The sequence below is a fragment of the Prosopis cineraria genome, unplaced genomic scaffold, assembly GCF_029017545.1.
Source record: "Prosopis cineraria cultivar Desert tree isolate PC_DT_omini unplaced genomic scaffold, ASM2901754v1 PC1261, whole genome shotgun sequence".
NCBI lineage: Eukaryota > Viridiplantae > Streptophyta > Magnoliopsida > Fabales > Fabaceae > Prosopis > Prosopis cineraria.
The window spans coordinates 1-25,667 of NW_026556586.1; the positions used below are offsets into that span (position 1 = coordinate 1).

The 25,667-nt window shown below is 32.1% G+C and overlaps 1 protein-coding gene across 1 annotated transcript; it reads right to left on the reverse strand.

The window, feature by feature from the left end:
• Positions 1 to 6,927: 6,927 nt before the first annotated feature.
• Positions 6,928 to 10,455, reverse strand: LOC129299694 (putative F-box protein PP2-B12). Its single transcript, XM_054938160.1, has 3 exons — positions 10,192 to 10,455; positions 8,995 to 9,113; positions 6,928 to 7,357 (listed from the first exon to the last, which is right to left on the reverse strand). Exons 1-3 carry the CDS (start codon positions 10,453 to 10,455, stop codon positions 6,931 to 6,933), a joined length of 810 nt encoding a protein of 269 aa, XP_054794135.1. The 3' UTR covers positions 6,928 to 6,930.
• Between the last annotated feature and the right edge of the window lie 15,212 nt (positions 10,456 to 25,667).

Below are 25,667 nucleotides of genomic sequence, written 5' to 3' on the forward strand. Positions count from 1 at the left end.
TTTGGTGTGTTTTTTTTCCTTAATGCTATGCACATCTGAAATAAGCGCTATATTGTCAGCCACTTCCCTCTTTTGACTAGTTCTTACCTAGAGACACTTCACAAGGGTCTTTTATACCTATTTGATCTCCTATGTTCCTTTATCGATTCCTCTACTTTTACAATATGTAGTTCCCTATTCCCTTTTGATGCTTCTTGTTCTTCTACTTCATCCTCATATATATTTACCTTTCTTACTTGCCCTTCCTCTTCATGGTCTTCTTTATCTTCATTCTCATGTAGAATTTGTAACACTTACCCCAAGTGTTAACAAAAACACACCACAACCAAATAATCTAAATGTGATTAAGGAGTTAATCCTAAAAACTACTTAGAAACAAACCATTTAAATTGCTAAACAATCTATACAATAGAAAAAAAATACTTAAAACCTCTTAGAAAACTTTTAAGGATTACTATATAGTGTATGGAAACAAATTGGACAAACAGGGGTAATTAATTGATGTCATGATAGCATTAATTTTGCTGTCATGACAACCCTCTCGGAAAATTTCCAGGAGGTTTCCGATTCACCATTTGGGCTTCGATTGAGTGATTTCAAATCTCACATGTCACTTTTAATGAGTACTAATAGTGTTTCAAATTTCACAAAGATCTAATGGTTGGATTAAAATTTAGACCATTATAATTTTTCCGCATTTTTGCAGTCATGAAAGCACATTTGGACCAACTTTTGGAGTACACCCATGTCATCATCTGACCTCCGATTGGAGCGATTTCAGAGCCCATGTCACATTTAAAGAGTATTACAAGTGTACCAAATTTAAAAAAGATCCAATGGTTGGATCAAAATTCATGTGCATCCTAACCTCTGCAATTATTGCTGTCATGACAGCAGACAGACAGCTTTATTTTGCTATCTTCGGACCAACTTTTAGAGTGTGTATTTCTCTATTTAATGTCTGATTGAGGTGATTCTAAAGCCCACACAAAGATTATAAAAAATTTAACTTGTGACCTAAATTTTAAAGAAAATCCAACAGTTAGATTAAAATTTTGATACTCGGATGCAAAAGTACAGTTTTTTAGTAAAATCATTTTCAAAATTGTCTAAATCTCATCCTAATGGTACAAACTTGTGGAACACTTTGGACATGTCAATAAGACTAGGAGTATTTGATAGAACATTTAAATGATGGAAAAATCCCTTATATCAAAATTTGACCACCTAAGTGTCATTTCCCCAAAATGGACCTTAAGCCCCCAAAATTTACAAATCACACAAGAGTGGCCAAAAACTATTCCAAACACCATAGACACATATGAATACATATGCTGAATATTTTCACTTGGTTTAGAGATCCTTGTGAGGCCCACGTGCCACTCTCTCTATTTAAGGTATATGTTTACCCATAGCATACTATTTGCAATGCAATCACCTTGCATTTACTTATAGAATCACATATATAACAAAATGAAAATTTACATGTAGTGGAAACTTGGTCTATCGAATAAATCTATTAAAACCACACATCATAACCAAGTTTCCTAGTCACAGTCTATAAGCAGACAAAAATTCATACATAAGCACATAATCCATATATATTCTCACACACACACACACACACAATCACATCCTACTGACACCATAATCCTAAGTACATTACAATATATTTTCTCAAAAGAAAGGGGTTGTAGTTCTTTATAATCAACAAACAACCCCTAACTCTGTTCTTTTCCCCGTCCACCACTGAATCCTTCGCCTAGACCTGAAAACATTAAAAAGAAAGGGTGAGACAACCACAATCTCAATAACAGAGAAATCTACATTTTATTATAAAGTAAGCCATAGTCAAATAAATGAATAATAGATTAAACATAACATATATTTAATAATTTAAAATGCATGAATCCATGACATAGGCTGGTATAACCTTTCTTGACAGACAGAATGTCCCCTGGCACTTTTTAGCTCACAGGTAAACCTTATAGCCACTTATACCTCCACAGACATGAAACATAATCTAAGGCGTAATCAATCTACCTAATAGCTTGTGCTTCTTTGACATGAATCCTAAGTAGCCAAAGTTAACTCCTTCCTAAAGCCATCCTGACTTATTCTCCATGTGAGGGCTACTATAGCCTAGGCACTCAACCTCACACTTCATATGTCAGATTACCTCCCACTGAAAGGTGTTAAATACTCAATCCACTAACCACTTTAATGCACTGAGCCTACAATACGAAAGGCAACACTGAGTACTGGCAGTGTACTACAAAAGATCACAAGTCCACACCTCCCTATTAGTGAACTCCCACCGACATCATATCTTTCACTATTGTCTACCTTTCCTGAGTATTGACCATTTCAACACTCTAAATTAGTATAACACAATATCACTCCTCCCTTAAGTAGTTCCTTAGTCTATCTAAAGTACCTAACCTAGTTACACTTCCTTAAGTGTAACTTCCATTCTCTATAATTATAAGGCATGCAAACAACCTTGTTTCCATAAAAACATTATTGTTAAACAAATAGAAAACATATATGCATTATTGTTCAAGTAATACCTTATAAGTCTTTATAAAATACAATAATGGCATTTAATTATTTAAAACATGTAATGCATGATAGCTAGTAATATTTATTCAAAATAGCTAAACAAATAATAAGAAATATAAATTCCTTGTTACCTCAAACCCTTTTATATCAAAAGGATTTTTCCTTATACAAAATGAAACTTGGCTTGTTCCTTAACTTCTCAATAAGTACTACCAACAATTCCCTATAACATATAAGTGATCCATATCACTTTCATGGTAAATAGTGTAAAAGAAGACTATAACTCATACGACACAACTTGGGTCAATGAGCCATAATCATCCTAACAGCCCATATATTAAACCAACCATTCACATAGTATCACTTAACCACTAAAACCATTTATTAGCCACCACTAGGCTAATTTTCAATTTATATAATTTTTAATTAACCAAAAACCTTCACTTGGCATTACCACCTTTTACAATTAGCCACTATAATGAAAATCAAAGCTTAATCTAAATCTTATTGGATTCAAATAGCACAATTATAACTAAATAAATCGGCTCAAACCATTGAAGAGTGAAATCTAATCTCTTAGGGTTTGATTTTTGCCCTATATAGAAACTCAAAATATCCTCCCAAAGACCCAAAGAAACTAAAGATTATAAGAGCAAAGCCTTTGGAATTAAAATCTAAAATTTACCTCTTCCAAAACTCAAGAAAACTAAGAGGGAAGGAAGAAGATTGAAGTAGAGAGCTTACCTACCACGTAACTAAGTTTGCAATGACTGCAAAACCTCTTGAATCTAAGCTCCAACTCTCTCTCTCTCCTCTTCTTTTCTCTCCTCCTCCTCTTCTCTCTTGGTCTTGGTGTTTTCTTGCTTCTTTGTTCTATGTTTTCTGCATTCTTTTCCCCTTTCAAAAATGAACAAAACAATTTGAGAAAAATTATAAGGAAGGCCCAATATTTTTTATCATAGCACAAAAGCCTCGGGTAACTTTGGTAATTTTCCCATAATTAAAATAAAATAAAACTAAAATTTTTCTTAGTAAAATTTGAACTCTGGACCTATATCAAATTATTCTTAATTTTTATTCAATTATAGATATTTTATTTTAAAATAAATTTAAGTCTTAAAATTTTCAGGACGTTACACCTCTCCTTTCCCTTCTGCTTCCTTTTCTTCTCCCTCTTCTTCATCCCCTTCACCCTCTTCATCATTTTTCTCATCTGCTTTTTCATCTTTTTCTTCACCCTCTTCCAAATGTTCTTCATCAGGTTCTTTATCTTTTTCTTCACCCTCTTTAGAATTCTCATGCGCTTCTTTATCTATTTCATCACCCTCTCCTTTTGTCTTTTCAACCTTTTTTGAATTTCCTAGAAGCTTAAATTGTAGGTCCATCACTTCTCACCTATAGTATAACCAATCTTACATAAATCTTACTTATTTCTTGCAAAACAAAAAGTATATCTCAATATGTAAAAATTAGTAGATGAACATTAGACCACTTTTTATACATACCAAGTGACTGAAAGCATGTTGGAGAAAACTTGATAGATGAACTACCATCTATACTCATGAGATCATGCAAAATACCCTGAATGCTCTTCTTCTCTACTTTTACTCTTTCAATAACCTTCTCCTCATCCCAATATGCGAGGGCATCATTAGGCTTAGGTCTTTCTTCTTGGCCAAGAGGAAAATGTTGACAGCAATAAATTTGCATAAAATTTGATACATTACTTCCAAGATGTCACTATCATTCTATTAAATTAAAAATTACAAACCATACTTATCATGAGAAAGTAGATGCATCCTTTAATATTCTTCCTTGTTGTTGTCTACCCTTTGCTTAGTTATTGCTTCCATATATCTACTTTATTGCATAGTTTATTAAACACATATGTTGCCCAGTCATATTTACCAATTGCTTTATGTGTTTTATATACAACCTTCAAAACACAGTCATTGACTCCTATACTTGTTGTTAGACACAATAGAGTTCTCAAAGTATACATTAAAAATAACTCAAATTGAACATCTTCTTTCCCAAATGTTATCATTTTTAAAATCTTCTTGTAGGGCATTTTAAAGCAAGTTTCCCTTAAGTTTCTTGAATGATTTCTCATTAATATCTTCTACCTATCAAATTGTCTAGTTACCTTCTTGCCATCTTCCTTATGCTTGTCAAATTGTGCACATCTTTTGCACTTATTTTTCTTACATTTCATCTAAGGCATATTTCTTGGGTTGAGGGGTCAAATGCCCACATCAACTTTCCATAGATATCTCTATGTATATTCTTGCATCCTATATTAAGCAGCTTATTGAACCCAATCTTCTTACACCTTTTTCTTTGTTTCTCCTTTCCCTTAACAAACTTTATAACTTTTGAAACTGACTGAGAGATCAACAAGTATGAAAGGGAATTATATATTTGTAAATGTCTCTCCTCTCTCTTCCTTTGCTTTCCTTGAATATTCCTACTTTTTCATTGCTGACAACTTCTCCCATGCTTTTGTCAAATCTACCTATCCTTTCCCAATCAATTTGTACTTGCCCTTGTTTTTCTTATAGAATTCTTCAATAAATTTTGTATAGCTATAAACATTTTCCTTCTTTTCTCCCTTTGTAGAATTTACCATCTTCAATTGACTGAAAATTTAAGGACTTTAATATTAGGGAAAATCACAATTAGAACATGTTAAACACACATTAAACACCTACATGTACAACTATATATGTATACTTGTCAATTTACTAAGATAACTTATTATTGTCCTAACCCTACTTGTCACCAACCAAATAACCATTTACTAGTTAATGCCCTGTACACTACTTGTCAAATTCTTAAGTGAACTTGTTATTGTTCTACAACATACTTATCACTAGCAAATGCCTATTTAGTAGTTAATGCCTTGTACACTACTTGTTAAATTCCTAAGTGAACTTATTATTGTCCTACAACATACTTGTCACTAGAAAATACCCATTTAGTAGTTAATACCTTGTATACTACTTGTCAAATTCCTAGGTGAACTTGTTATTGTCTTATACCCTACTTGTCACTAAAATATACTCATTTAGCAGTTAATGCCTTGTACATTGCTTGTTATTTTCTTGAGTGAATTTCTTACTGTTCTACCAGCATATATGCATTAGACACAATCAATTACATTTCAGAACTAGAGCCACCAGAATGATTCTTCCATTTCACAAGATTTTTCTATGAAGCAATAAAAAGAGGGAAAAACAAACTTGGTGTTGTCAAGAGAGACAAAGAAAATGCAAGTGATCTAAAGTCTTTAACAGCAAATGTAACCAACCAGTGTGAGAGAACACAATTGAGAGTTCTGATTTACATGCGGATAGGGTAGTCGAGTTAATGAAAGAATGAAAGGATGAGCAATTGTACCCTAGGTCCCAAAAGAAAATGTTGAGTCAATTGAAGACATCGACCAGGCTGAAGACATCAATTCCCTTACCGAAAAGTTGTCGAGACGTGAAGCAACTTAGGGGTGAGAATTTAGTGATGAACTTAGAGACTTGGGGAGAGGTGAGAGTGGTGAGATGAGAGGGATTGTTCAATAAGTGATGTAATGCCTTGAGTAGGAAGTTTTAATTGTGGGTTAGAATTCAAATTAAGGTCATTTTAATCATTTCTCATATACCCAAATTACACCTAAGGACCAAGGGACTCAAGAATAATTTTGCTATTTCATGGGACTTGGCTATATTTAAATTTCTTTTGCGGGACCTGATTGTCATTTTCCCTAAAAAAATAATACCTCAAAGATTTCTAAAAGAAATAGATTAGGTATAGATCAAGTTCAAGAAATATGTTGGTTGTCGTGTTTTTGTCTGTCATTGGGTACATTTAAATTTTTATTTTGTTTAAAATATTAAGCCATTCCCAAAATCAGAAACACCAATAAAAAGTAAAATTTAAATTTCAAAAATTGATGCAAATATATCCATCTATATTTTAAATAGAATCAGTTTTTATTTTATTATTCATCTCAAATTTAATTTTTTTTAATAAGGTACAAGAAGCGTATACATACTCTGTCCATATTTGAAATTAATCTTTCTTGGGCCATTGAGGACAAAAGATAAAACACGAGGGCTAGGATGCATTCAACCTAAACTTGCATGTCTAGATTTCCTTGTCTTAAAACATTTGAGTATTCCCGTCAATAAGGAAGGTTGCACTTTGTTTTATTTAAAAAGATAAAAAGAATATATATTCACAAAAAAAAAAAACAGAGTTAAATAGAGTACGAACGAATGACCCAGTCCCAATGCGCTAGGCAACCCCTTTTGAATATAATGCTTCCATTTTTTCTTTTTCCTAAAAAAAAAAAGGTTCCTTTTTCCTGTATATCTATACACAACATTTTGGCCTGAACTCAATTCCCTCAACAATAAGGCCGTCTTTGATATACCCATTAGTCTCCCATAGCCTGAACTCTGTGAAGCCTTCACATCCGTAATGTCCGCTGATGAAGAACTCTCCCATTTCAACCTCCATCCACCCATCTTCTCTCTTGCGTGCTGATGCTCTTTGTTTCTTTTTCATTATTGAATGCTTCGAAGAAGGGTCTAAGATCACTCTTCTGTGAGATCCACTAACACTTTCTTCGTTGTTCACACTCAGTTCTACATATCTATCTGCCATAGAATGTTCCTCTTCTAACTTGTAGACGAAGAATGCAGAATATATTGTTCCTGGAGACAAGAGATCATTAACCTTTACTCTTGCTTTTATGTCAAGCCACCACACGTGGTTGAGCTTTGCCACCTCGGTAAATCTGTACGGAGAAAATATCTAATATTCAAATACCATGACACGTGATAGATTGTAAATGGGAGAATATCAATGAATGATCCCTGAAATAATTGAACATCTGGCAAGGACTTGGACAGATCAAATATTTCTTAAATCAATAATATCACTTATTAATTATTAAAGTTTACTTGTTAGAAGTCACTGTCAAAAATTAAATTATTTCAAAAATCCTTCAACATATTCTCCCATTTTAAAATTTGGACAACTATAAATAAATATAAAGTGGGGCACTATATATTGTTTTTTACTCACGAACTTTATCTTCATTAGAGGATATTGTTAAATTATCTTTCTGGAGTGATCTTGTTAATATCTTGTGTCAGTACATGCATGAGAATTTAACATTCTCTGGTTAATTTAGAATTTTTGGCCCCAAAAAAAGAGTTAATTTAGAAATAAGGCTTTGCACCCAGTTAATTATAAATCACCAAACGCTCTCTATTGAGGTTTTTAAATTGTTATACTGCATATTTTGATTAACATTATACCAAAGTTGTTAATGATTGGTATAACTGTTTATTTGCTAACTAATCTAAGTAAAAGTATTATTTGTATCAAGGATTTCAAAAAATAGTAAATTGTGAAATAATTAAAGAAAACTGCACACACCCAATTCACTCGTCTTAGTATGGTTGTTTTGTCTGACAAATAAAACTATTTTGAGGAGTTGAGGTATTTATTTCTAATTTAAATTTGAATTCAGCTTTAATAATAGAATTTCGATAAAAGAAAATTATCTCAATCTAATCCATAACCTAATTTGCTAAGCAAGTTGTCTGGAACATGAGCACCTCAATTTAGTTATTCAGTTCATTTCTAAGTTGGTTGCTATGACATAACATAATGTAATATGTAACAAATAATTTGTTGCAAATTTTGTCACAATTTTTTCCTGTCCTTTTTGTAAAGTATATTGAATTAAATACCTTTAACGAGAGAACATTTGGTAATTGCAAGATTACTCTAAACATTTTTGTTGCAAAAACATTTTTGTACAAGAGATCACATTTTTGTGAAATAGAATTGAAAGAGATTTTAATTGTATCTAAAAAAAAAATCTAATATTCCATGTTTTTAAGGGAGAATAACATTCAGGTTGTGAAAAATTAATTTAATGACTAATAGGTACAGAACATTTTAAAAGATGACGACTTGCAAATATCTATCTAAAATTGTAGATATCAATAAATAGACATTGTACCTATCTTCCTTTTGAATATTTTAGGACTTCATAGTTATTGATCTACTGCGATAAGACTGTCATTTTTTTTTTCCAAAAGCATTAGCACTTAAAATATAGGATTAACACTTAAAATATAGGATTAAGGTATGAAAATACTTAAAAACTTATTTTTTTTTCCTGCAGTTTTTGATAAGTCAATAGTAGTGTATGAATATCCATTAACTTTATAACGGAGACTACTATATTTCAATTGTCATCAACAGTCAATGTTAGACTATTTCAATGAATAGGAGAAGGTTAGCCTCTTATAAAATTTAATGGGTACTTATGTACAATTGTCAACTTAGGATCTTCCATGAAAAGTTTTTGAATATTTTGTACTCTAAACCTAAAATATATTTAGGAAGACAACATACCTAGATTCTGGTAAAGAAATCCACTGCCAGTAAGATTTTCTGTCTGCCCACACAATTGTGAGACCCTTTGCACTAAGCATGCAACATTTTTTACCACTGTCTTTTTCTAAGCCAAGACACTGCTAGATATAAAAAATATTGTTAAACGACCTTACAACGACCATGGCGTAAATTGAAATTAAAAAAAAAAAAGTGATTTTACAGATAAAAGTGCTTCTTATGCATCAGATGATCGATATATGATGAGTATGATTGGATGGTGCAAAAGAATAATGATAACAAAAACAAAATAAATTTTGTATTTCTTGAACTTTGTACATGGATGGAAAAGAACTGATTAATTCTTTTGTGGATGCCAAAGAGGGCCTTGGCATATAATGCTTGAGACATTTTTACATTCAATCATTTTGTTGGAATATTCGAAAATTTTTGTCAACTTTACTGGGCAACATGTCTGGTCTAAAAGTTATTAGCTGTTCCTTGAGATATTAAATACAAATTACGATTTCTTCTTTCACAAAATATTTTCATTTTAAATTTTTTATTTTATTTTAGTCATATAGTCAAAAATACAAAAAAAAAAAAAGAAGTATGGTGTATATATGACAAATGCTTGCAAGTTAGTCATCAATTTTCACAGCAAACTGCCTGTTTGCAGTAACGTACTATTCTTCTCTCATTCAAATATATTAATTTAGTAGATGATTCAATATATATAATCAACATAAATTTATATCTTCTATTCATATATCAGAGATCTTGAATAGAGACGTTTTCATATGAACGATTCACGCACACCCACATCCAAATTAGATAGAGAAGATTTTATTAAAATTTATAACTGTACTTAAGATTAAGATTCTATTTTAAGAATTCTAAAAGTTAAGTCAATCTTATAACTGTAACTTTTTTAAAAAATATATTTTAAATAAAAAAATTATAAATATTAGATACAAAGCATTCAAATTAAATATATAACAACAACAACAATAACAAGTCTTATTCTATTAGATGGAGTTGGCTGTATTAATTGGACGACGCCATTATACTTTATCATTCAAATTAAATATAACTGGCAAAATCTCATGCTAAAGATAAACACAACATGCTTATCATCAATAAGATATGCAAAGATTCCATCCAAAATTCACATCACAAATTAATACAATAACTAAAATTGAGTGCTTATGATTATACCATTTTACCATCATTCAAAAGAACTGGATGATCGCAAAGATGAAAGAAAATTTGTTTCTTGGTCAGAGAACTAGTGAAAAAGGATTGGGATGAGGATCGAGCTATCATGTCCTCATAATGTCCAGGCAGAAACCTTTCCCACACAGTATCTGAATCTTCGGCTGTTCTGAAAACGGAAGCAACAGAACAAGTTCTGCATGCATCCTTTGGAGATGTTAAGGAAATAATATTTGAAATGCAGTCTACAGGTAAAACCTTTGTCATATCCATAATTATGTCTCCTTCGTCTCTAACAATCTGGTTATTGTTTGATGTGTTAGCGATAATGCGGCCACAAAAAATGAAGTGTTAGCCATAAACTTATGAATAATTGATAACCCTACAAAAATAGTTTCTCAAATCATATTCCACAATAGGCAATTTCTAAATTATATTATTGATGATCTGCGGAACTAACCGAAATAGGGCTTTCCATAATTGTTTTTCTTATCTTTTTTCCACAGGATAACAATTTCTTAGATGAAAATATAATTAGATAGGCTTTTTTATCATGTACGGTACATACCATGTACACTTGATCCAGATTCATGATCAATTGGCAACTACATATAATTTATGTGCATTGATTTGTTTCTTTTTGTGGTTGTTCTTTTTTCCAAAGGAAGCGAAGCAAATAAATTTAGCCAATTAACAACACTCAACTTTTGGCTATTGGAGCCATATGAATTGAAAAGACCTAAGTTAACCTGAGAAACCCTAGTAAAATAAAATTAGCTTACTACCACATAAATGACCATATTTTATGGTTATTTTGGCTTATATATATGATAATAACCGTTATATATCAAGCCATCTATATAGTCTTCCCATTTATATGATGGTTAAAAAAGTGTCATATATATTGGGAAATATATCATAGTTAAAAAGTAATCGTTATATAAAACAACCTCTGGTTTGGCAATTCTAGAATTGCATGTTAAAATACCATGGTTTTATCAAACAGCCATTAAGCTGTCAATCTCTATTTGCAATGCCATTGATTATGCTTCTGCTAATTTTTTCTAGGGAGACATTGAGGATAAAAGATGATTACACCTTGGAACGTTCTAATTATTATTTTAAGATTTTAATTAACTGAAACATTTTAAAATAAGGAATAATAATACTTATAATCTATTTACCAATTAATTAAATGAGCCATGTCAGCTCTGTAGGACTTGTTTCTTGTTTGGTGCACAAACTTCCATTTATCTTCACGGCGCATTGGAGATGGTGGAGAAAGAAGAACAAAAGGGTCAAACTGAGGTTGTTCCTCTAATCTCTTTGTAACACCATATTTTGTCAGAACATTTTTTTAAATAATAATAAATAACTAAAAATATAAAAATAAAAAAAAATAAAATTTAATCCTTTTTTAGGATTATATTTTCAAAAAAAATAATAATCTAACAAAATTAACAAAAAAATATAACCTTGCTTAAAATCTCTTCGAAATTATCCTAACCATTCAAGATATTAAGAACTAATTTTGAGAGTCAACTTCTTTTGAATTTCTTCCTTTAAATTTTGTTATCTTCAAAAAAAAAATATGTTTGCTTAATTCAAAATCAAATTTCTTTTGTCTTTTTTTCAACTTCTAAATTAACAAACAGGATTTTTTTTAAAAAAAAGAATTATAGTTTTTTTTAAATAATAATACACAAACTGATGGGTTAAATCTAACCCCATCAGTTCCAAACTTGGTCTTTTGGTCAGATGCCATGCACACAGAGATAAAGAAGACCAGAAGCACACATGCAAAAACAAAAAAGAAACAAAGACGACGCACGGCCACACAGCTAAAAGGGAAATACAGAAGAACACCAGAGGCAGATGCAGAAAAGATCAGACGTGAAAAACACTTGGTCATGCGAAGAAAAGGAGTCAGAGACGCATGCAGAAAAAGAAACGCATGCACGTACGAAGAAGAAAAGAAAAACAAATGCTGGACACGCATGCGAGCTGAAACAGAGAAAAGGAGAAAGAAATAGAGAAGACGTTCAAGGCAAAGAAAAAGAACCGCTTCAACAATAAAGGGATCTCTAAAGTAAAGATCTAGAGAGGGGGGACCAGATTTTTTTGCTCATGGAGGAGAGAACGAAGGAGAAAGAGACGGAGATAGAAAAATGAAGGAAAAACAGAGCATGGAGAGAAGGAGAAACAGGAACGTTTTAGTGAGAGAGAAGAGGGAGGAGAGACGAAAAAAGAGAGAGCCATAAACATGATAGAGAGGCAAGACCGAGGAAGAGTCTGAGAGAGGAGGAAAAACTGGAAGGAAAACAGAGTACAGAACAAGAGACTGAAAAATCAAGAAAAAAATAGAGCATGAAACACAGGCGATCCGAGACAGAGAGGAAAAAAATAGAGCACCGAGGAAGAAGGAACACTGATCCAAAACTAAGAAAAGAAGAAAGAGAGAGAAATTTTTAGAGGAGAGAGAGACAGAGTGAGAGAGCATAGCAGTTGGAACAAGGAACGAACAGAGACAGAGAGTCGAAGGCAGAAGCAAGAGAATGATGGAGAAGAGGTTAGAACATGAGAGAGATCTGGGGAATCTGGAATGGAGAGTCTGAGAAGAAAGAGACTTTAGCAGGCTTATAAGTAAAGAGGAAAGAGAGGGAGAGAGAAAGAAGGCAGGCAGTGTTGCTGTACGCAGAGGACACCAAGAACGTGAGGAAGAAATACCAAGGAATATGGTGATCTCAACCTATATAACCTTAACATCATCATAGCCATTGTCTCTGACGTCTATCATGCTGCCATCAAAGCTCTCTATAATCCAATGCCATCGAATGAGGTAAGAGAACTTCCGGCAAAGGTGGAGATTATTGCATGGTTGGAGAAGACAGGGATTGAAGTGTTTAGATTCGGTGATCACATAATGGGGACCAAAGGCTATCTTGAGTATGCTCTTTCTTGTTTAAAATTTTGTACTTCTTTTAAAATTTCACATGCCTGCTTCATTCATTCAAATGATCATATTATTTTGGAAAAATTAAAAGTATGCATATGTCTAATATGGGACTATTATTTATTCACAAATAATTTTAGGATATCAACTTCATTTTGATTTTCATGAGAAATAAATTAGGAAATTAATGGTGGTGATGGTATGTGGATCTTGTTAATTTTAATTGTTGGATGCTATTACCATTACTCTCATCATTTTCTTTTAAAAGTCATATCTGAGCATTAAACCATCTTGAAAAATCTTGAGGAACATATCTTCAAGTCAAAAGAGGAGTGAAGTATCAAAATGGTTTCTTTCTCTATTCCTTCGAATGCTAAACTCATATTATGCGCCGACTGCAAGTGCAAATATCTTGATTACCTATTTGTCGTGTGAGATTTTAAGAATCTCAATTTAGAATGATTTCATATCATGTAAATCAATAAGATTTTGTAGGTATAAGGATAAAATTTGTAGGTATTTATATGAGTTTCAAAGGCCTATTATTAAAGGTAATTCTCTCTTTATACTAAATATTTAAGTCTCATGTGAGATTTCAAGAATTTTCATAGAGATTTAAATTAATCATATTATCAGGTAGCATAATAAATCCTTGCAAATATCGTGATTCACAATTTATATGGTAAATAAATAAATGAGTTTTGTAAATAAAATAATAAATATTTTCATGATTTTAATTAATTAAATTAATAAATTTGAATTATAATTATATTTTTTAATTAGATCTTTTAGTCATGTGAGATTTTTAAAATTCCACAAACTTTTAAGATAATCGTACTACCGTGTGAGTCAATAAGGTTTCGCAGGTATAAGAATTAAGATTTTTATATTTAAAAATATGCATTGTATAATTACGCATTAAAATATATTCAAAGTGAATATTATTTAATCCTTTTATCGTGTGAGACTTTGAATCTCTACAGATATTTAGGATAATCTCGTATCGTGTAAATCAATAAGGTTTCGTAGATATGAGAGCAAAACTTATATATTAAAATTAACTCTCTTTTATAATCCAAATTAATTTATTTAAGTCCCATGTGAGATTTTAAGAATCTTCATAGAGACTTAAATTAATTACATCATCATGTGGGATAATAAATCCTCACAGATGTAATGATTTTAAATTTTTATAATAATAAATAATTTTTATAAATAATCATATAATACACAATTTAGAAAATTAATTAACTAAATTAATGCATTTAAATTGTAACCATATTCACTGATTATATCTTTTAGTCATGTGAGATTTTTGAATCTCCGTAGGCTTTTAAGATCATTGTATTATCGTATGAGTCAATAAGACTCTACAGATATAACGATTAAGTTTTTAATGTATATATAAATTATGTATTAAAATAATTACATTAAAAATGTATTTAAATTTAATTCCTTTATCGTGTGAGATTTTAGAATCTCTGCAGATATTTAGGATAATCATATTACCGTATAAGCCAATAAAGCTTTGCAAATATGATGACTAAAATTCTTCAAAACATGTATATACACGCTAAAAATTATTATTAACACTTAAAAATATACATAAGAATATAAATAAATAAATTAAATTGCCAAACTCTTTTATTGTGTGAGATTTTAGAATCTCTGTAGATATTTAGAGCAATTGCATTATCGTATGAACTAATAAGGTTCTGCAAGTACTGCGATTAAATTCCCAATCACAAAATATAAAAATAATAATTTTAAACCCTTTTCTTTTCTTTAATTCAAAATTCAAAAATTGAGAAAATAATTAAAATTAAATTACTTTTTGCAATTTAAAACACACATATCAAATTTTAAAAATCATTTTATTTGCAAAATGGTGAATTATTTCTAGTTAATTTCTCTTCAAAAAAAAATATTTTCATCAAAAACTTTCAAGCCCGAACTACATGGACTTTGGTCTCCATCGCAGGGTACGTAGGCCTCAGAGTCAGATTTTGAGTCAAGTCCATCCTCCTTCGTAAATAAATAAACATTTCTCACTTAATTCTTATCATTTTTTAAAACACATTAATATAAAAGGGATAATTAAAATAATTTTAAAACCATATTAATATAGCACAACAAACTTCAGGTAATCATTTTGACGAATGGGTATTGTGGGGTGCCTAACACATTCCTCACACTCAACCGACTCCCGAACCTATTCTTTATTTTCACAAACCACCCTTATCTTTTATTAATCAGTTTCCTGAGATTTCCCTCAAAATCTTGATTGCGACTCCTTGTTCATGCGGTTATCACCGCGAAGGTCGAAACCTCCGCTCGCGTGTCGTCCGCGTCGCATTTTTCAGGGTGCGACACTCTTCCTCTTTTGCATCATCAAGCCTCAGTCAACTTTGGCACAACCAACACAAGACATTGTGTGAGGGCAATTCTCTTACCATTTGTGTGTCGCTTTGCCCATTTTGCTTGTAAAAAACCACAAAAAACAAGTCAAAATCAATAAAAACAAAAATTAATAATATAATGAAATCAACTTAGAATTGAATATGGCTTGCCATTTTTCACATTGATATGCCCGTATTAAGATAGTCTTGAATGACCTCCAATGTATATACCAATTTTTCATTGTCTCCCTCCTTAACCCTTCATGGTTGGGCACATCATAAGTAAGCTACAATGCCATATTCGAACTGAGCTTGAACCATGCAAACTCAAAAGCATCATTTGCTTGATTCTCCTTCTTATAATTCAAAATGATGTCATTAAGAGGGAGATTTATAGTCTCATCCTCTTTATGCTCATTTACAGAGGATTTCTCAAATTTGACATAGATGGATTCTTCAATAGTTAAAGTTCTCTTATTAAAGGCTTTAAAAGCTTTACTTCTATTAGAATAACCCAAAAAGATAGCTTGATTACTTTTAGAAACAAACTTATCTAAGTTGTCGTTACATTATTTAGAATGAAGCACTTATAACTAAATATATGTAGATGTGAGATGTCTGAGTTCCTTCCCTTGTATAGCTCATATGGAGTCTTATTGAGGATTGGTCTCACATAAACTCTATTGGAGATTTAACATGCTATGATTATAGCATCTGCCCAAAAATATTTTAGCATCTTCTTTTCATTTAGCATTGTTCTTACTATCTTCTCTAGAATTTTATTCTTTCTTTCCACAACTCCATTTTGTTGGGGGTCCTTGCTGCTAAGAATTTATGACTAATTAATTCTCCATTTTTCACAAAACTCAACAAAACTAAAATTGTCAAATTCTCCACCATTATCACTTCTAATCTTTGCAATTTTCAAGTCCTTTTCATTATAGACCTTTATAGAAAAAGCAACAAAGTACTCAAAGGCTTAATCCTTGTGAGACATAAAAATGGTTCAGATGAATCTCGAATAATCATCAACAATTACAAAGGTATATAGATTACCACCAAGACTTTTTACCCTTGCTGGGCCAACCAAGTCCAAGTGCAGCAACCCAAGAGGTCTAGAAGTAGTCACCATATTTTTGCTATGAAATATGGTATTGAATTGCTTCCCCTTAATACAAGCATCACATATATAGCTTGTTAGCTTCAAATGTTATATTTAGCAGCTTAATGACAAGGTTGTTTGTCATTATCTTGTCAAATTACTTCATATTCACATGTGCCAATCTTCTATGCCATAACCTGCTTTCATTACTCACAGTGATTAGGCATTTGTTGTTCATAAAAGCATAATTGCCAAGATTGATGGTGTACATATTTTGAACTCTTCTTCCTTCTAGGATGACTTTTCCTATATTCTCATCTCTCACAATGCAATGCACAGCATTAAATAATACATCATAATCTTTTTTACATAATTGGCTTATGCTTAAAAAGGTTATGTCCCAAACTATCAACTAAATAAATATATATTGTCAATATAAGGTATAGTTAAGGATTTTACCAACTTTACCTATGCCAATAATTCTGCCTTTATCATTATTGCCAAAGGTGACAATTCCTTCATTGGTTTCTACCATATAGATAAACATTGAGCTATCACTAGTCATATGTTTGAAGTAGCCACTATCTAAATACCATTTTCTACTAGTGGCTTTCCTTGATCCCTGTAACAAAGTCAGGTTTTCTTATGTACTTAAATTGTTTGGGTCCTAGAGGGTTAATGGACCCCTTTGAAGCTCACTTTATATTTTCACTCAACCCATGTTTCCTATGAATACATGACTTAGTCATGTGTCTTTCTTGTTATAGTAAGAACTAGTGAAATTGGGTATGTTAGTTATAGTGACAGGCATAAAGAAGTTCTTGTAATATTTTTGCTTTAGCTTTGGCTTATAACCCAAATCAACTTTATTATATATACTTCTTTGTTGGCTTAATATCATATTCAAATTATCTTTGCCCTTCACAAATTTTGCAAGAGTATTTTTCAAATCCTCCTTTTCAAAAATATGCAAACCGCAATTAGTACAATGAGGTTGAGCCTAATTTTCTAAAGTAGATAATCTATTTTTTAAAGATTCATTCTCAGTCTTTAAATATGCATTCTCTTTTTCAGAAGATGCAAGTCTCTTCTTTGTTGAGACAAGAGGTTTCATAAGATGAAAAGACTCGTTATACAATTCCTTAAATGCATATTTTAATTCCTCAAAGGTAAAATCAAATTCAGAGTTAGAGTCAAAATCATATACCTCTTCATTATCACTTATGACTATACGACAAAAATTTATTTCTTTCTTCAGACTCCTCGTCATTGTCACTCCATATAGAAGAGAGATATGCCTTGAACTTTTTATTGTCATATTTGTAGCTCTTACTCTCTTGAACTAAAGGACAATCAACTTTGATGTGGCCTGACTTTTTGCATTTAAAACAAGTAATCTCTTTGTCCTTCTTCTCCTTCTTCTATTTCTTCTTTGGAAATTTTTTTGTTGAATTTCTTTTTCCCAAAGAATTTACAAAATCTTAACAAACATGGTCATTCTTTAATTTAAGTCTTCATTCTCACTAGATTCAAAATTAAAATCATCTTTTGAAGATCTAAGTGCAAGACTCTTCTTTTTCTTCTTAAATTCTTCGTTTAGCATAGTCAGCTTGCTTGCGTGCTTGACCAAGCTCTTAAATATGGTAGCAACATATCTCATCGATTCATTCTTTGCCATTCAATGGTAATGATTTTTAGTGTCATTCAACTGGAAGTGCCTCATTAATTTTTCTGATTTACTCCTTTTATGGATAGGTCTTTCCCAATACAACAAACTCATTCATCATATGGATATATTTGATTTGCATCTACTTAATGTCCTCCCCAGGCTTTATCTTGAAGAGCTCATAGTCTTGAGTCTAGGTGCTCATCTTATTCTCCTTTGCCCTTTCTGTGCCTTTGTAAGCTATTTCAAGAGTATTTCACAGTTCTTTAGTAGTGTTTAGATTTCTCACTTGAAAAGTGCTCTTGTTGACTGAAGGCACTTGCAATGATTAGTTTGGCCTTCGAATACAGCAACACAAGCTTTTCCTCTTTCTCTGTGATGTGTACTAGTCACTTAAACACCCAAATTAAACTAAGAAACACTTTAATGTGTATAGGGAGAAACCTAGGTTGAATCTCTCATGGAGTTAATTAAAAATTAACAACTTGGTTATTTAAATCTACCAAGAATAGCAACAATTTAATTGGGTTTGATTAATTCGGAATTAAAGAAGCAAAGATTAAATGAAAACTAGTTTTTTAGAAAGTTTAAGATTTTAGACAGATTTGAAACATGGTTGACATGTGTGATTAAAATGCAAATTGATGATATTCCTAGGCACATAAATTCCCTCTCTTATCCTTACTCTATCTATTAATTTTCTGTTAACCCCAATTGGTTTTAAAGTCATCCTAATAACCATTAGAAATTTAGTACTCTTATTTTCTTTAGATTAACTAGGATCCTAAATTAACCCTTAGAACTAATTATGCTTAAAAATAACTAATTGATTATGAAGTTAATTACCAATTTTAGCCCTTACCTTAATCAAATGAGATCTCAAATTAAGAAAATGATTAGCCAACCCTAAGTATGCTTAATACACGACCGTGACTCACAAGCTCACAAAAGGCAACTAAAAATTAAATGCAACAAGGGATTGACAGTGCCAAAATCACTATGACAGCACTTCAATTGGAAAATAAACAACATAATAACCTCATATAATACTCAACCAAGTATCACAAAGTTTAATTTCAACAACCATTGTTATTATAATGTTATAAGCATCAAAATTCAAGGCATTAAACAAGAGGTAAGAGATAAGAGAAACTCCTAAAATCTAATAGCTCAAAAAGAGATCATCCATGCATCCTAGGAAGAGAAGATGTAATATCTTGAATTCTTGAATTTAGCATTAATACTAATTAAGGGATGGATTAGTGATTTAATGTGAGATTAGGATTTTGGATAGCGAAGTGTTATTTTGACTCTTTGGAATATTATATGAATAGTTTTGAGAAGGAAAATGGCATTGCAAAGCAAAGCATGTGAACATAGTGAGAAATTCCCTTATTGTGCTATACGCCATGGCTAGAGTTGGATGCACCACGATGCATGGCACAAAATTATGATAAATTAAGAATGTTAGCTCATGAAAACAAAAGAGAAAACAAAGAAAAAGACCTTAGGCACATAGAATAAGAGGAGCTGTACTAGGGCAACAAGTTTTGGGAGGAAGGATGATGTTTCCAACCTATTACTTATCGGGTAAGTCTTGTACTGCTTTAACCTCCAATTTTACCTTATTATCTCTTAATTTAAACTAGTGTGAAACTAAATTTGAAAGTTTTAAGAAGTTGATTTCTTATCCTATAGTAATAGAAAGGTTTTTTGGGACTAAACTAGGATGTTTTGATTAGTTTGAGTCAAAACGATAAAGTTTTGATGCTGTTGGCTTAAGTTAACCTAATTTAGCAAGAGAAAACTAAAAGAAATTAGATAGTAGGTGTGTTAGTACCTAAATTGAATAGTGATTGGGTATAAAAGGTAAGAATAGACACGAGTAAAGGAAATGACAGCATTTAGGAGCTTAATTACTATAATTGACACTTTTAGTCAATAAGGTAATTGACTATGGTTGCCAATTTTTGCATAGATTTTTGTGTGTGGCACATTATATAAAGTCCCTACTTAATCCAAACTTTACTATTCATATCCATACATAATTAACAACAACAATCATATCATATCAGAATAATAACCCTTTATTTGTTTTCAAAATGCAAGATCCCAACTTCATTAAACATATGTTCAAATAAGAGGGCTAACGAAAGCAAAAATACAATCATATGAATCAATAAAATATAACATGGCCATGTGTCGTGGGATGTGGTATAGAGCCATAACTTTGTTCTTCTCTGTGCCATGTATTGCGGTGTGGCACACAATGCGCCGTGACACATATGATAGTAAATTCTGCTATCATATAGTAGTTTAGATGGCGAACTTTTGTCATATGCCATTTTCAGATCCGATGTTTAATTAGAGTGATTCAATTGCTCACATGAAGCTTACAACATAATCAATCTAATGAGACCATTTGGACTCGATCTAAAAATTCGATCTAAAATTAGATACCCGAGTGTAAAAAGCTACTTTTCTTTTAAAAACTCACGCCTTAAGTGCTCAATTTTCATTTCTTGTCCCATTAGACCACTATGGGCCTTGAACTAAGTCCAAAAGGACTATATATACTTGATTGACACTTCTAATCACATATATCACATCATTTACTCAAATTGACCTCTCAATGCCATATTACACAATTGTAGACTTATATGAGGCACAACATATATATATGACACATATTCATATAGACTTCTTCCACTTTCAATCATCTGACTCTTACATATAGCTCTGCCTCACCATATGGTTAGGAATTACAAATATACTTGACTCTTCTAAATGAGGCTCTACCTCACTATTTGTGTTAAGTTCTCACATATATACACAATTCACAATCAATTTCATATTCAACACATATGTATAAGTTGAACAAGTTACATAACGACATATACTTGCTTGATTAGCATCTAGGCTTACCCATGTATCCATTATTGGGGCACCCTCGGCCTTATATACAAGCAAGTTTTCAACCACAATTCATATTCACATTTATATTTTCATATTCACATATACTCATACATCTTAGTTGGCAACTTAAACTTTAACAACACATTATATATTTATTTCACTCAATGGTAGTCGTACCACTACCAGGTGAAGCTATTCTTTTCTTGCTTCCTTTCCTAACCTTCTCGTGCTCTCTTCACCTATATACGAAAGTAATGGAGTAAGACATACGTTCCAATAACTTGGATATAACCTAAATATCAATTGGTAAGAAAAACCATAAACAAGAGATAAAGTAGCATGTTTTTCAATAAAAGCAATATCATATACATATACAAGAATTCATTCTCATCAATCTCATCATGCTCATACTTATGCATTCCTGGTTTCACCTAGTAGAGCAATCTCTATGCTTGGACTAGGACTTCCTGTCACATGGAACAGGGCCTACCATATTTTTATTCATACTAGGCATTCTCTTCGACTATTTTTATTCACATGGTCTCTTAGGTCTGTCGTAACTAAGTCACTCTCTATGCTTGATACCTTTAAGACTTCCTAGCCTTACACAGAGTAGGACCACAACCCCTTACCTTAGTATAGGGTATACTTATGGATCATTCATTATCCTAGATTCATCGTGGCGGAGTCAAGCTCTATGCTTGGGATCATCAAGACTTCTTAGACTTACCCAGAGTAGGGCCGCATTCCCCCTATCTTAGTCTAAGGTATTCTCGCTGATGTAATGCACATGTCTGCATATGTCCCTTCACATTTATCTTATACATAACTCATATACCAATATGCATATTCATTCATAATACTTTTACTCTATCAGTTCATAACACAATGCATATAGTTATACAAAAATACTTGTAAATCATTTTACAAATGAACAAGTAAAAAGGTTATTTTGGTTTCCTTTTAACCTTGTTATCAAAGGTTGCCCATCACATTAAACTCTCAGGGGTATAGATTCCCATGAGTAACTTCATGAATGATCAATCTACATAATTCAGGGTCCCTTAGTCAATTATCAATACTTAGCATGGGCATTGATTCAGTGAAACCAAATCCCTTCATACATAAATTAGTCCAATTAACACCTTTTGAATCCATAAGTCCATTATCTACAGTCATTGGTCCTATAGGCTATTTAAATGACTATAACAACTTGTTAACTCATTTATTCACCCAATTTCACCATTGTAACCTAACTCTTTAGGAATTAAGCCTAAAACTTCAAAAACTTAACCATTCAACTCCCAACTAGTCACAAAACCTTAGTTTCATATTTAATAGTTAGTTTCATATTTAATAGCCCTTTTTAAATCTTTCTTTTGGATTCCAATACTCAAAACTTCCTGATTTGATTTCTCAAATGATGAAATTCAATAAAAATGGGGTAAAAATAAACTTTATGGCTGTATAATACTTACTCAATAGGTCACTAGCTAAAGCAAACTCTCAATTACTAGACAATCAATGCCCTAGTAGAGTTGAGCTGCCCTCACCTCTCAGCTACGTTTCCCCTCTTTGGCTTTATGTTTTCATGAGTTTTGACTTAGCCTTTAAGTAATTTCTATATAATACGTTGTAGCACAAGCAGTTTTCACCATGGCACGTGGTATAGTTAGGTGAATCTCACTTGTGCTAGTGCGTTTCACCTCGAATTGCTATTCTACCCTTTAATCCTATCAATATATCAGCCAATCAGCACAAAACATCAACTCAACATTAAAACCATAATCAATTCACTAATTACTAATTTACCCTTAATTAGTAACTAGTTTTCCTGGATTGAAATTCAGGATATTACAATTCTCCCATCCTTTAAAGGAATTTTGTCCCTAAAATTCAAATACAACTATAAACTCACCTCATGAAACAAATGAGAGTACAACTTCCTTATACTCTCCTCCGTCTCCCATGTCACATCATTAGGAGCCATTCCTTGCCAAAATACTTTAACTAGGTGGATAATCTTTTTTTGCAGCTGTTTCTCTTTAACATTCACTATTCGATCCAGTTCAATTCAGTAAGTAAGATTCTCCTGAAGCTCTATTTCTTCGGGCTCAATCACATATGATGGATCCGGTTGATACTCTTTTAATTATGACACGTGAAACACATCATGTATCCTGGATAAAAGTAGTGGTAAAGTAATCCTATAAGCTACAAGACCCATTCTACTCAGAATCTTATATAGTCTTATATATCAAGGCAATAACTTCTTAGCTCATGTGGACCTACCAATATAAGTTAATGGAGAAACTCTTAGAAATACACAATTACTAACTTCAAATTCTAATAGTTAACACCGCCTATCAGCATAACTCTTCTGATGGCTCTAAGCAGTAATAAGCTTCTGCCTAATAACTCTAATCTTCTTTGTTGTTTGATCTACAATATCTGGACCAATCATATTTCTCTCAGTCAACTCAACCTAACCAAAGGGTGATTTATACTTCCTCCCATATAATGCCTTGTATGGTGCCATCTGAATAATTGAGCAAAAGCTGTTATAGTAAGTGAACTTTACCAAAGGCAAATGGCTGTCCCAGCTACCTTTCCATTTGAAGGCACATGTTCAAAGCATATCATCTAAAGATTGTATTGTGCACTTAGTCTGCCTATCAATTTATGGATGATAAGAGGTACTAAACCTCAACACAATACCCATAGCCCTCTACAGTGCTCTCCAAAACCTTGAAGTAAATTAGGAATCTTAATCTGAGACTATACTACCACTTCTTTCACATGTACTTATACATACTCTTCCATATCATAGGTGATCTTAACTGGAAAAAAGTGTGTAGACTTTGTGAGTTGATCCACAATAACTTACACAGAGTCATAACCTGTCTGAGCTCTCGGTAGACTAAATATGAAATCCATTGAGATGTTGTCCCCTTTCTATTGTGGAATTCCTAGAGGTTAAAGTATCCCAGCTGATCTCGATGCTCAATCTTCACTTTTTGACATGTGAGACACTAGCTTATAAACTCAGTAACATCCCTCTTCATACCTTGCCACCACCAGTGCTTCTTTATGTCATGGTACATTTTAGTCACACTAGGGTGCATCGTATATTACTTCAGTGAGCTTCTTCCAACAATCTCCATCTAATTTCCTCATCTATAGATACACAAATTTGGTCTTTGTATAGGATGCTGTCATCACTAAACTAGAATAAGGTAGTACAACCCTTTTCAACATCATCTCGAATACTAGACAAAAACTCATCTTTTAATTGAGCTTCTTGTATTTCTTTCCAAAACTTGTTGGAGATGGTTGTTGAGTAAATTGTCTTTAATGAATACCTCAATGCCTTAAGTTCTACCTTTAACAAAGACAACATCAGTTGGTGTTCCTACACCATCAACTTTAGTCTAAGATATACTCATGGATTATTCATTATCCTGAATTCATCATGGCAGAGTCAAGCTCTATGCTCAGGATGATCAAGACTTTCTAGACTTACCCAAAGTAGGGCCATATCCCCCTACCATTGTTTAAGGTATACTTGTGGATGCAATGCACATGTCTGTATATGTTCCTTCACATTCTTCTCATACATAACTCACATACCCGTATGCATATTCTTTAACAATACTGTTATTCTATCAGTTCATAACACAATACATATAGTTATACAAAAATACTTGTAAATAATTTTCTAAACAAACAAGTAAAAGGGTTACTTCGGTTACTTTTTAACCTTGTTATCAAAGTTACCAATCATATTAAGCTTTCTGGGGTATATATTCTCACGTGCAACTTCACAAATGCTTAATCTACACAATATAGGGTTCCTCAGTCAATTATTGATTTAGCTAAACCGAATCTCTTAATAAAAAAAATAGTTTAATTAACACCTTTTGAATCTATAAGTCCATTATCTATAGTCATTGGTTCTATAGGCCATTCAAATGACCATAATAACCTCTTAACTCATTTATTCACCTAATTTCACCATTTTAACCTATGTCTTTAGGCTAATTAAGCCTAAATCCTCAAAACTTAACCATTCAAGTTCTAACTAGTTATAAAACCTTAGTTTCATATTTGATAGCCCTTTTTAAACCTTTCTTTTAGATTCTAATACCTCAAAACTTCCTGATTTAATTTCTCAACTAATGAAATTCAATAAAAATAGGGTAGAAATGAAGCTTATGGTTGTATGATCTTACTCGACAGGTTACTAGCTGAAGCAGACTCTCAATTACCAGACAATTAATGCCTTAGTAGAGCTGAACTTCCTTCACCTTTCAGTTATGTTTCCCTTCTTTCTCTTTCTATTTTCATGATTTTAGACTTAGTCTTTAAGTAATTTCTATACAATGCACTATGACACATATAGCTTTCGCAGCGGCGTGTGGCATGGTGAGGTCAATCTTACTT